The sequence below is a fragment of the Geospiza fortis genome, unplaced genomic scaffold, assembly GCF_000277835.1.
Source record: "Geospiza fortis unplaced genomic scaffold, GeoFor_1.0 scaffold96, whole genome shotgun sequence".
Taxonomy (NCBI): domain Eukaryota; kingdom Metazoa; phylum Chordata; class Aves; order Passeriformes; family Thraupidae; genus Geospiza; species Geospiza fortis.
In genome coordinates this window covers 65412-76927 of record NW_005054454.1, presented here as the reverse complement: position 1 = coordinate 76927, position 11516 = coordinate 65412, and the positions used below count along the sequence as shown (strand labels likewise).

Below are 11516 nucleotides of genomic sequence, written 5' to 3'. Positions count from 1 at the left end.
GGCTCACCCACACACCCTGCCGGGCCTCCCGGAGCCGCTCCTGCCGGGAGCACCGAGGCACGGAGCACCGCGGGCCATCCCGCCCAACGCCCCGCTCCGGCTGCAGGACCCTGCGGGAGCCACCCCGGGGCAGCACCGTGACCCTGCACCTCCGAGCTCCCCCTCTCCCGGTCTGGGCCGGGGATTACCACACGCATAATTAGGTGGTAATCCCTAATTCCAGGGCACAGCTGGCTCAGCCCGGTGCCAGGGGATCACAGTGCACCTGGTGACATGCCAGGATGCTGAGCAGAGCTGGTTTGGAAGGTGGCACCTCGGGGAGGTCCCTGCAGGAGCACGGGCAGGATACCCAGGCACAGCAGGGGCACTGGGGTGCATGGGGACCCCCGTGGGATGTGGGAGCTGCAGTGCCACCCTGCCCTGCTGCAGCAGGAAGGGAAAGGGCCAGCCCACACTTCGGGTGGGAGCTCCAGCAGCTGCTGCACGGAGGAGCTGCCATCCCCTTGCTGGTGTGGGCTGGACCCACTGCCTTGCTCAGGGCTCAGGCAGCGCCAGGCACTGTCCCTGCTTCCCATGGCCCCAGCTCTGGGGGGATCCCCCACCGGGGGACAAGCCAGGGAGCCACATGGTGGCCAGAGAAGGGCACCAAGATTAGAGGGATGGAGCACCTCTGCTGTGAGGAAAGACTGGGACAATTGGGATTGCTCAGCCCGGACAGGACCAGGAACCCCCAGGTCAGGGCCCTGGAGAGGAGCTGGCAGCTCCAAGCACCCTGGCAAGAAGCCACCAAACTCTGGCTGCCTGTGAGGAAAAAGTGGGGTTAGAAAATCCCAAGGATGGGTGCTCCCAGCTGAGCTGGTGCCAGGCTCCCCTGTGGCCCGGCTGTGGCTGCCGGGCTGGCACAGCTGGGGCTGCCAACTTCCTCCTGGCAAGACAGACCGGGCACCCGTGGCCAGCAGTGTCACACAGGCAGCCCAGCCCTCCGTGGCTGCATGTGTGTCTGGCTCAGAACAGCACAGGGGAATTATATTTAGTGCCCAGCTGGCGGGCCTGAGCTGAGACACATTCCCCAGCAGGGCAGGCAAAGGTGAGTCAGGAGCAGGAGGCTGGACAGTTTGGGGAGGAGAGAGGCTGCAGCAGAGAGCCCTGGGGCACACTCTGGATTGCTGCCCCCAGCCCAGGGCACACTCTGGGGTGCTGCACCCCGCCCAGGGCACACTCTGGGGTGCTGCACCCCGCCCAGGGCACACTCTGGGGTGCTGCACCCCGCCCAGGGCACACTCTGGGGTGCTGCACCCCGCCCAGGGCACACTCTGGGGTGCTGCACCCCGCCCAGGGCACACTCTGGGGTGCTGCACCCCGCCCAGGGCACACTCTGGGGTGCTGCACCCCGCCCAGGGCACACTCTGGGGTGCTGCACCCCGCCCAGGGCACACTCTGGGGTGCTGCACCCCGCCCAGGGCACACTCTGGGGTGCTGCACCCCGCCCAGGGCACACTCTGGGGTGCTGCACCCCGCCCAGGGCACACTCTGGGGTGCTGCACCCCGCCCAGGGCACACTCTGGGGTGCTGCACCCCGCCCAGGGCACACTCTGGGGTGCTGCACCCCGCCCAGGGCACACTCTGGGGTGCTGCACCCCGCCCAGGGCACACTCTGGGGTGCTGCACCCCGCCCAGGGCACACTCTGGGGTGCTGCACCCCGCCCAGGGCACACTCTGGGGTGCTGCACCCCGCCCAGGGCACACTCTGGGGTGCTGCACCCCGCCCAGGGCACACTCTGGGGTGCTGCACCCCGCCCAGGGCACACTCTGGGGTGCTGCACCCCGCCCAGGGCACACTCTGGGGTGCTGCACCCCGCCCAGGGCACACTCTGGGGTGCTGCTCCCAGCCCACCGAAAGCATTGGGGGTCTCATTCCCCCATCCTGGGGGAGCCCTAAGCCGTGCAAATGCAGCTCTGAGGGCTGAGGTGGCTGCTGTGAGCTACCAGCAAGGAGGCACAGGAGTCTCCTGCTTCTTCCACCGCCTCCAGAGAGAAGAAGGACTGTGCCTAGCCCCCAGTCCCTGATGGGGACAGGGATGACAGTGATCTTAAACAGCAACAGCTCACTCTGCAGGGGCCTCTCAGGCACTGGCTCTGCCCAGGAGCCACCATCCCTTTCTGAGGGACAAGTGGCACCTGCAGGGCTGTGTGTCACACACCAGTCCCAGCTCCCCTGGAGGGTTTCCGGGCGAGTGCAGAGAGCCCGGAGCCAGAGGGCCCCACACGGAGCTCAGCTGTTCACAGAGGGCTCCTCTGAGCACCGACAGCGCTCCCAGGGGCGCTGCAGGGAGCTGGGGTGAAACCACGCGTGGTGGTTGTGGTGGTTGTGGTCCCCGCTGCTCACAGGGCCCTGCTGGGCAGGGACACAGCTCAGCCACCCTGCTCCAGCGCCGGGGGCTCAGCTGGGCCCAGGGGACACAGGGGGCTGTGGGACATTGTGGGATAGAGCCCAGGGGCTGGTGGCACAGCAGGACTCAGCTCTACTAAGCCACAGCATGGGCTAGAAGTGACCTTAAATCCCACCCAGTGCCACCCTTGCCATGGCAGGGACACCTCCCACTGTCCCCAGTGTCCAGCCTGGCCTTGGGCACTGCCAGGGATGCAGGGGCAGCCCCAGCTGCTCTGGGCACCCTGTGCCAGGGCCTGCCCACCCTGCCAGGGAACAATTCCTCATTGCCAAGATCCCATCCAGCCCTGCCCTCTGGCACTGGCAGCCATTCCCTGGGTGCTGTCCCTGCAGGCCTTGTCCCCAGTCCCTCTGCAGCTCTCCTGGAGCCCCTTCAGGCCCTGCCAGGGGCTCTGAGCTCTCCCTGCAGCTTCTCCTCTCCAGGTGAGCAGCCCCAGCTCTCCCAGCCTGGCTCCAGCCCTGGAACAGCTCTGTGGCCCTCTCTGATGGGCCTGAGCCAGCCAGCCCAGTGGCCACCACATGCACACACTGGTGTGTGCTGGGGCCACCAGCCCTGAGCTGGGGGGGAAAGTGTGTTTGCAAACAAGAAGTGAAACTGCTCTGCCCCAGTGCCCAGCTCTGCAACTCAGGGCTAGGGGGAAGGAGGGTTTTAAGGGCGAGCAGCCAGCCAGGAGCAGCAGAGCTGCCAGCCCAGGTGGGCGCTGCTGCGCCACGGCCAAGCACCAAGCACAGGTGCAGTGATCAGCCTCAGCTGAAGGCTGCTAGGCTCCATTTCCCTTTTCCACAGAATGTCTCTCCTCTGCTTTGCCCCCTCCCCTCCTTTTCTCGCTCCTGCTTTCTCTTTTCTCCCCTCCCACAGAGCTTTCTTTTCCTTTCTCTCACCATTTGCCACCTCGAAACTGGAAACCGCCTGTACTTCCCCATTACAAACCAGTTCCTCTGCACCTTCCTGCCCTCACACAACACCAGTTGCAACAGGAGCCCCGCCGGACACGAGAAGCTTTTGCAAGACCAATTCCTGTCCCTCCTACCATGCCAGACCTGGGGAGCTCAACCCCCACTAAAAGCAGCGCCAGCTGTGGGGTGGGGAAGGCACAGCCCCCCTGTTCCCTCCTCCTCCCAGCTCCCCATATGGAGCTTGTCCTGGACATGGGCCCAGGTTTGGCCCTGGAGAACCTGAACCCTGTTGGAGCCTCTGCTGGGGAGGAGGGAAGGACAGAACATCACGGGACCAGAGCCATTCCTCACCTGTGCCCTCCTGCCATCGCCAGCTCCAGGGCTGGGGGCAGCAAACGTGAACAAAGGCCCCACAAGGGACACCAGCCGAGCCAGCCTCTGTCCCCAAGGTGCTGTGATGCTCACGGAGGGATCAGCTGTGCCCTGGCCTAAAACAGACCCACAAGCATGGCTGGGCAGCTCACTGGCACTGCCAAGCCCTGGATGCAGCAGGGACGTGGCAGTGGCACCTCCTGTGTCCCACCCTGCCGAGCCAAGCAAACCACAGGTGTCACAGGAGCTGTGCCAAGCCTGCCAGGGCCACCAGCAGAAGGCTTGGAGCCTGAGGAATCCAGGCAGAGAGCGGGACAAGGCCAGGAGAGCCCACTCGGCCCGGAAGATCCGAGGGAAGGATTGGTGGCACAGGCCCAACGCCATCACCGGACACGGGGACGCGGCAGCTGCAGTGACCAGGGTCCCTTAGCCAAAGGGGACACCTGGAGGTGTGACAAGCACTGTGCCACCTTCACCCCGACACAGCCAGGCTGGCAGCTGTGTCTCCCCGCCCTCCTCCTCCTCCTTCCTCACCCTCGTGCCCCGGGCGACAGCTCCATCCCGTGGCCGCGCACGAAGCGGGCGGGGACACCAGAGCTGGCACAGGGACATTGGAGATGGCACAGGGACACCGCACCCCCGGTGGCCTCAGGTCAGGGCTGGCCCTGGAGGGCTCCTGTCTCCTCGGGGAAACCCCCAGCTTTGGGGGAACCACGTATCCCCAAGGGCAGCTCCCCTCCACCAGCAGGGTCGTTCCAGGATGGGAGGAGGAAGTGAGTGGTGGCACTGTGCCATGTGGTGGTGCCATGCTCAGCCAAGGTGTCACCACGTTCCCTGACCTTCCCCCCATGGATGTGCAGATTCCTTCAGTCCACGGGTAGAGTCACAGAAACCAAGGAGGCTGCAAAATCCCTCTGAGACCATTGAGTGCAACTGCGCCCCAGCAGTGCCAAGGCCACCATTAGTGCACGTCCCCAAGTGTCACACCCACACAGCTGTGAAACACCTCCAGGGATGGGACTCCACCCCTGGCCTGGGCAGCTGTGTCAGGGCTGGACAGCCCTGCCTAGGAAGTGATTTTCCCAATACCCAATGTGAACCTCCCCTGGTACAGTGTGAGGCTGATTCCTCCTGTCCTGTCCCTGTTCCCTGGGAGCAGAGCCCAAACCCCCGGCTGTCCCCTCCTGTCAGGAGTTGTGCAGAGCCACAAGGTCCCCTCTGAGCCTCCTTTTCTCCAGGCTGAGCTCCTTCAGCCACTTCCCCAGCTCCATTCCCCTCCCTGGACATGCTCCAGCCCCGCAAAGGCTCTCTTGCCTTGAGGGGCCTAAAGCTGAGCCCAGGACCTGGGATGCCTCACCCCTCCCTGCCCATTTGCAGGGGACATGAAACAGCCCCAGCGGGTGACGTGACAGGGGAGGAGATCCAGGGCCTTGGAGGTCTCACCCAGAAAAAAGGCAAGCCAAAACAATATGACAGAAATAAAGGAAGCTGTGGGAAAGCTGCCAGGGAATGACTGCGAGCTCCCGCTATTCTCATATCAGCAGAGAGAACAGATCACTTCCCAGGCAGCAAGGAGACTCTCAGCATCTCCACAAGGCCCTTTCCTAAGGAGCCTTACAGCCAAACAGCTGCTGGAAGCTTCTTTCCTAGGTCTCTGGAGTCAGGCAGCAGGGACAGGCTCAGTGAATTGGCGGAAGGGGAGGATAAGCGGCAGTGACAGAGCAGGAGCTGCTCCAGGAATGTGGAGCTGGGCCCCCCAGCACTCATCCTGACAGGGCTGCACAGCTCAGCCCCCCAGCACTGATCCTGACAGGACTGCAGGGCTCAGCCCCCCAGCACTCATCCTGACAAGGCTGCAGAGCTCAGCCCCCCAGCACTCATCCTGACAGGGCTGCAGAGCTCAGCCCCCCAGCACTCATCCTGCCAGCACTGCAGAGCTCAGCCCCCCAGCACTCATCCTGACAGGGCTGCAGAGCTCAGCCCCCCAGCACTCATCCTGACAGGGCTGCAGAGCTCAGCCCCCCAGCACTCATCCGGACAGGGCTGCAGAGCTCAGCCCCCCAGCACTCATCCTGCTGGGACACGGACCCCAGGCACAGCACCCGCCCTGCAGCCCTGGGCCACAGGTACACACCTCCCACGGGCTCTGCTCTGCAAACTGTCACCTTCCTGCAGCAGCACAGCCCCAGGGCCCCTCCCCATTTAACACTGGGACCATGAGGGCTGGACTGGGATCAGCTGGGGAGAAGCATCCTGAGGAGGAAGGACAGAGAGATCCAGGCAGTCCAGATGCACAGGTGAAGGCAAGCGTGCAGGAGCCACGTGGGCACAGAAGCAAGTCCCCACAGTCTCAAAACTGAATTTCCTGCCCTGCCTGTGGCTGCCAGTGCCCACAGTCCAGGGCAAACCTGGATGTGCTGCCCACCTGCCCCATAATCCAGGACAAACCTGGATGTCCTGCCTGGGGTCCAGGACTCACAAAACAAACCAGCACAGAAGCTGCATCCAGGCAATGGGGCCAGGAGCCCCCGGCTGGATCCTTCCCCGGACCTGCTGCCCCCACAGCCAGTCCCTGCACCCCCTGACCCTTCCCCAGAAAAGGAGCCAGAGCCAGCCTGCTCACAGTCATTCTGGAGCAAAGGGAGAACAACTCCTGCTGCCCGTTGCTCCCAGCTTGCAGGACCAGCAATGCCCAGCACAGGAAAGTCAACTTCAGCTTAGAAACAGGCACGGGGAAGGGATGAGCAATCCCAATCCACAGGGATGCTAAGTGGTTTCCAATATGATCTCTCAATGAAAACTTAATCAGACACTGGGAAGAAATCCTTCCCTGGCAGGGTGGGCAGGCCCTGGCACAGGGTGCCCAGAGCAGCTGGGGCTGCCCCTGCATCCCTGGCAGTGCCCAAGGCCAGGCTGGACACTGGGGGCAGTGGGAGGTGTCCCTGCCATGGCAGGGGTGGCACTGGGTGGGATTTAAGGTCCCTTCCCACCCAAACCATTCTGTGGTTCTATGAGAAAACCAGAAAATAGGAAATGAAAAGCTTCCTTCCCATTTTGCTTTGGTAAATGGATTTTGGTGAGTTCTTCCATTTCACCTGCTGCTGTTGACTCCTCTAGCACCTGCTCAGGGTTATTTCACAAGCAAGGACAGCCAAAGCCCTTCAGTGCCAGCCCAGAGCCCCCTCCCAGCTCCCAGCACGGCCCCAGAGCCCCCTCCCAGCTCCCAGCACAGAGAGAAGAAAGGAAAGTGTCTGTACCTCGGGACTTACTGTGTGTTTCTTAGTCATTCTCCAGAGGATGCAGGTGAGCAGCATGTGGCCCAGGGCCGACGTGATGAACACGATGAAGGCATTTTCGTGGATTGCTGGATTGACAAACAACAGGTTTCCTGGTCAATCCAAGCCAGGAGCACAAGGGGAATGTGGGGCAGGATTTGGGAAGGCTTTGTGCTTTGCTGGGAGCCCCACCACCCTGGTGATGCTGGGACTCCAGTGGGGTCTTGGCAGGAGACAGGCACAGCACAGCTCCATAACCTGCTTGTGCTGCCTCAGGGCCCCCTGGAAGGGGATAAAAGTGCCTGGAAGACTTATCCCAAAGTGCCAGGAGGGTGTTTCTGTGCTCTGGGACCACAGCTTCACACAGCTGTAAACTAAGGAGCCCATGGGAGCAGCTCAGCATAGCCACTCTTGCTCTAGGGACAGGGAAACTGAGGAACGGGGAGGGGGTGTGCAGAGTGAGCCAGTCCAAAATCCAGAAAAGTCCATCTTCTGGCCCCTGTATTACCTACCTGCCCATCAGCAGCATCAGCAGCCTCATGTGCAGCACTGAGGTTGCCTTGTGCATACCTGGACTAGGCCAGGTACAGGATCAGGCTGGGAAAGCAGCTGGAGCAGGGCTAAGGCAGAGCTGCTCCCAAGGCCCCAAACCCCACACAACCCTTGCACCTTCAGGTGAGAGATTTTCATAAGTGCTGCTCTGAAGAGAACTTGCCAGCCCCTTCTCCAGAAGCTGAACCTCAGGCTGAATTCCCAACCATGTGAACACCAGGAATGACTGTCCCTGTCTGCCCTCTCCATGCCAGGGGAAGGGAACACGTGAGGAGTGAGGTGCCAGCAGCTGGGAGAGGTCAGAGCAGGGTGTCCTGCAGGGATGATTAACCTGAGCACGGCAGCTCAGGGCTGAAACTTTCCCCAGAGCTGGGGATTAGTCTGGGATGAGGATCCCAGGAAGTGGGTCAGCCTCAGCTCCCAGGGCTCTGCACCTGGCCAGGCCAGGCTGGCCCAGCTGGCCAAACCTCAGAGCAGCACCTGGATTTCCAAGGGCAGGGCCCTGACCTGGACAAGCTGGAGAAGCCTCTGGGGCAGGTCAGGCTGCAGACCCTGCCATGAGAGGGGCAATGGGACACCTCACCATGGGGACAGGGGATGCTGGCAGGAGACAAGGAGGGTGAGCTGGGCAGGGACAGGTCCCAGACCACAGACCTCTGTTGGAGTGTTGGGGGACACAAGGCAGACGATGGACTTTGGACCTGGTTAACATAAGAGATTTGATAACAGGATGCCTTGGCATGAACAAACGGAACTTTGAAAATTAGACCTGGCCTGTAAGAAGATTAAATCAGACAGGTTTACCAGAAAAAGAAAATCCCATTAAACTCTGCAAGCAAGAGATGTTGTTATATGCATAAGTTTGTGGATGTGATTTTAACCTAATCATTGCAGTACACATTACTAATCTCCCTGAAATAGTATATCTAAGTGTTTGTATCCCACAATAAAATCGGATTCTGATCACCGAGTCAGTCTGTCTCTCTCCATCACTGACAGACCTTCATCAGCAGGAGGTTCCTGCCCTGCCATCCCAGTCACTGGGCTCCACCATGGACCATCCTCACCCCAAAGGCTGGGGGAGATCCTGGGACTGCTCAAAGCACCACAGTCCTGAATCGCAGAATGGTTTGGGTTGGGAGGGACCTTAAAAACCTTTTCATCCCAACCCGTGCCATGGCAGGGACACCTCCCACTGCCCCAGGCTGCTCCAGCCCCAGTGTCCAGCCTGGCCCTGGGCACTGCCAGGGATCCAGGGGCAGCCCCAGCTGCTCTGGGCACCCTGTGCCAGGGCTGCCCACCCTGCCAGGGAACAATTCCTCATTGCCAAGATCCCATCCAGCCCTGCCCTCTGGCACTGGCAGCCATTCCCCTTGTCCTGGCACTCCATTCTTTGCTCAAAGGCCCTCTCCTGCCCACAGCTGGACACCATACCCATCATCACTATCCTGCTGTGCAGGGAAAGCCAACACATTACTGTCCTGCTGATCCAGCCCAGCACAGGGTGTGTTCCCACTGCAACAGCACCACCTTGCTGGCTCCTGCATTTCAGTGCTCTCCCCTTAACCCCTGGTGCCTCCTCCAGATCTTAGGATGAAACAGCAGCTGCAGACCAGCACTGGCACTTATGCTCCTCTGAGATGAGAGACCATGTGGGGGAAGAGAATTTCCCAGTCTGTCGTGGCCAGGTTCTGGGCATAACTGTTTTTTCTCTGCCAGTTGCCTCATTGCAAAGCAGAGGCCCAAGGCAGGGCACAGCAGGGCAGGGGTGTGACACCTACCATAGTTTTCGGTGGAGGACACGTAGGTGAGGATGAGGAGGGCGAAGTTCTCGATCAGGTTGAGCAGCAGGGTGACGTGGCACAGGCGCAGGTAGCGGGGGTGGGGGCAGTGGCAGCTCTGGTAGTGGTTCCAGTAGGCCACGGCCACGAGGAGGCGCGGGGCCGAGTGCAGGCCGATGCACAGGCGCCACACGTAGCGCTGCGGGGTCTCGCCCCCGATGGCCGCGCTGATGGACGGCAGGTAGTTGGGCACCTGCGGGGACACGGGCCCGTGGGCACAGGCACACACAGTCAGCCCTTCCAGACACTGAAATCGTCCTTTTTGTAGTGCTGGATGAGTTAATTCCTAGTCCCAAAGCCAGGGAATGTATCGTGGCAGTGCCCCGGTCCATCCCATGGGGTCATGGATCTTACAGCTCTGCTGGGGCAGTCCTGGGGTGCTGGGGGGCCCTGCCCAGGTACCTGCTCAGGTTTCTCACTTTTACACTCCTGATTGCCCAGGCAATCCCAGAATGGCTTTGGTTGGAAGGACCTTAAGGCCCAGGGACCCCTTCCACTGTGCCAGGCTGCTCCCAGTCCCAGTGTCCAGCCTGGCCTTGGGCACTGCCAGGGATCCAGGGGCAGCCCCAGCTGCTCTGGGCACCCTGTGCCAGGGCCTGCCCACCCTGCCAGGGAACAATTCCTCATTGCCAAGATCCCATCCAGCCCTGCCCTCTGGCACTGGCAGCCATTCCCCCTTTCCTGGCACTCCAGGCCCTGCTAAAGTTCTCCTGCTGGAGTGAGATGTCTCCTGCCCTCCATCCCCAGCTCGTGTCCAGCTGCTCATCCAGCAGCCTGACAGCCCTGAGCCCAGTCCCATGCCACATGGAGCTCCAGGCCCTCCCTCCCCAGACACCTGTGGCTCCTCTGAACTCCAGCATACCTGGGGGCAGCAGCTCTGGACCAGCCCCTCCCCAGGATGATGTACTTCCCTTCAGCTTCCCCACCTTTATTCCTCACTGCAACAACCCCCAGCGTGCCCAGTCCAGACACCAGCCTGACCAGTCTGTGCTGCCTTCAGTCCCAGCACAAAGCCAAACCTGCTGCTGCCGGTCCTGAGGCACCACAAGGACAATGAAACAATGCAGCCTGTTCTGGATTCTGGAACACTTTGGTGGGAGAGCCCAAGAGAGGAGCCCAGGAGGAGGGAGAGGAGGAGAGAGGAATCCAGAAAGAGGATAGGAACCCAAGAGGAGAAGGGAGCCCAGAAGGAGGGAGAGGAGGCCAGGAGAGGAGACAGAAGAGCCCAAGAGGAGGCAGAGGAGCCCAGGAGGACACAGGAGCTCTGTCACCCCCCAGGAACATGGGTTTCCCCCAGGGAGTCTCTCACCCCACAGTGGGTCGCAGTCGTCTCACGGAAGTTGAAGAGCAGAGACCAGATGACACAGAAGAGGAAGCCAAAGAGGGGGCAGAACACCGTCCCAAGGGCCAGCGTGGTGAAACGCAGCCGGAACAGGATCCCGTCCCGATCCAGCGGCAGCGGGACCTGCAACATCTTGGAAACCTGGAAATCAACAAACCAGTGTCTGACTGGGGTGCTCTGTCCTGCTCTGGGCAGGGTGGTAAGGTGGGGATCAGTCACAGGCTGCGCTCGATGACCCTGGGGGCTTTCTGAAACTGGGATTCTGTCCAGCCCCACACAGCCCTGGCCAGGGACCCCACACCCCGAGTGACCCCACAGACACACGGCTCAGCCCCTCACACCCCCAGTGACCCCACAGACACACGGCTCAGCCCATCACACCCCGAGTGACCCCACAGACACACGGCTCAGCCCCTCACATCCCCTGTGACCCCACAGACACACGGCTCAGCCCCTCACACCCTGCTGAGTGACCCCACAGACACACGGCTCAGCCCCTCACACCCTCAGTGACCCCACAGACACACGGCTCACCCCCTCACACCCTGTGTGACCCCACAGCCACAGGATGGGCAGCCAGAGAAAATCCCATTGTGGGGATGGCACCTCGAGACTCACAGAGAACAGGGAGCAGGGCAGGGCAGAGCAGGGCAGAGCAGGGCAGAGCAGGGCAGGGCCGTTCCCTGCAGCCCTCCAGAGGGATCTGGCAGGAAGGGCACGTGAACCCTGTCCCATGGCATCCATCCAGACCATTCCCTGTGCTCGGGGCAGCGCTGACACAGCCTGGC

The 11516-nt window shown here is 61.7% G+C and overlaps 1 protein-coding gene across 2 annotated transcripts in view; it reads right to left on the bottom strand.

Annotated features, from left to right (window-relative positions):
• PGAP2 (post-GPI attachment to proteins 2) overlaps positions 1-10864 on the bottom strand; it is a 14110-nt gene extending 3246 nt beyond the window's left edge. Inside the window, exons 1-3 of one of the 2 annotated variants that reach the window (XM_005427778.2) lie at positions 10696-10864; positions 9327-9579; positions 6976-7082 (exon numbers count right to left, since the gene is read on the bottom strand). In XM_005427778.2, coding sequence (XP_005427835.1) covers positions 6976-7082; positions 9327-9579; positions 10696-10860 — 525 coding nt within the window. In that variant the 5' untranslated portion in view covers positions 10861-10864. The remainder of the gene's footprint in view (positions 1-6975; positions 7083-9326; positions 9580-10695) is intronic. The other variant, XM_031062635.1, reaches the window with a different exon arrangement.
• Between the last annotated feature and the right edge of the window lie 652 nt (positions 10865-11516).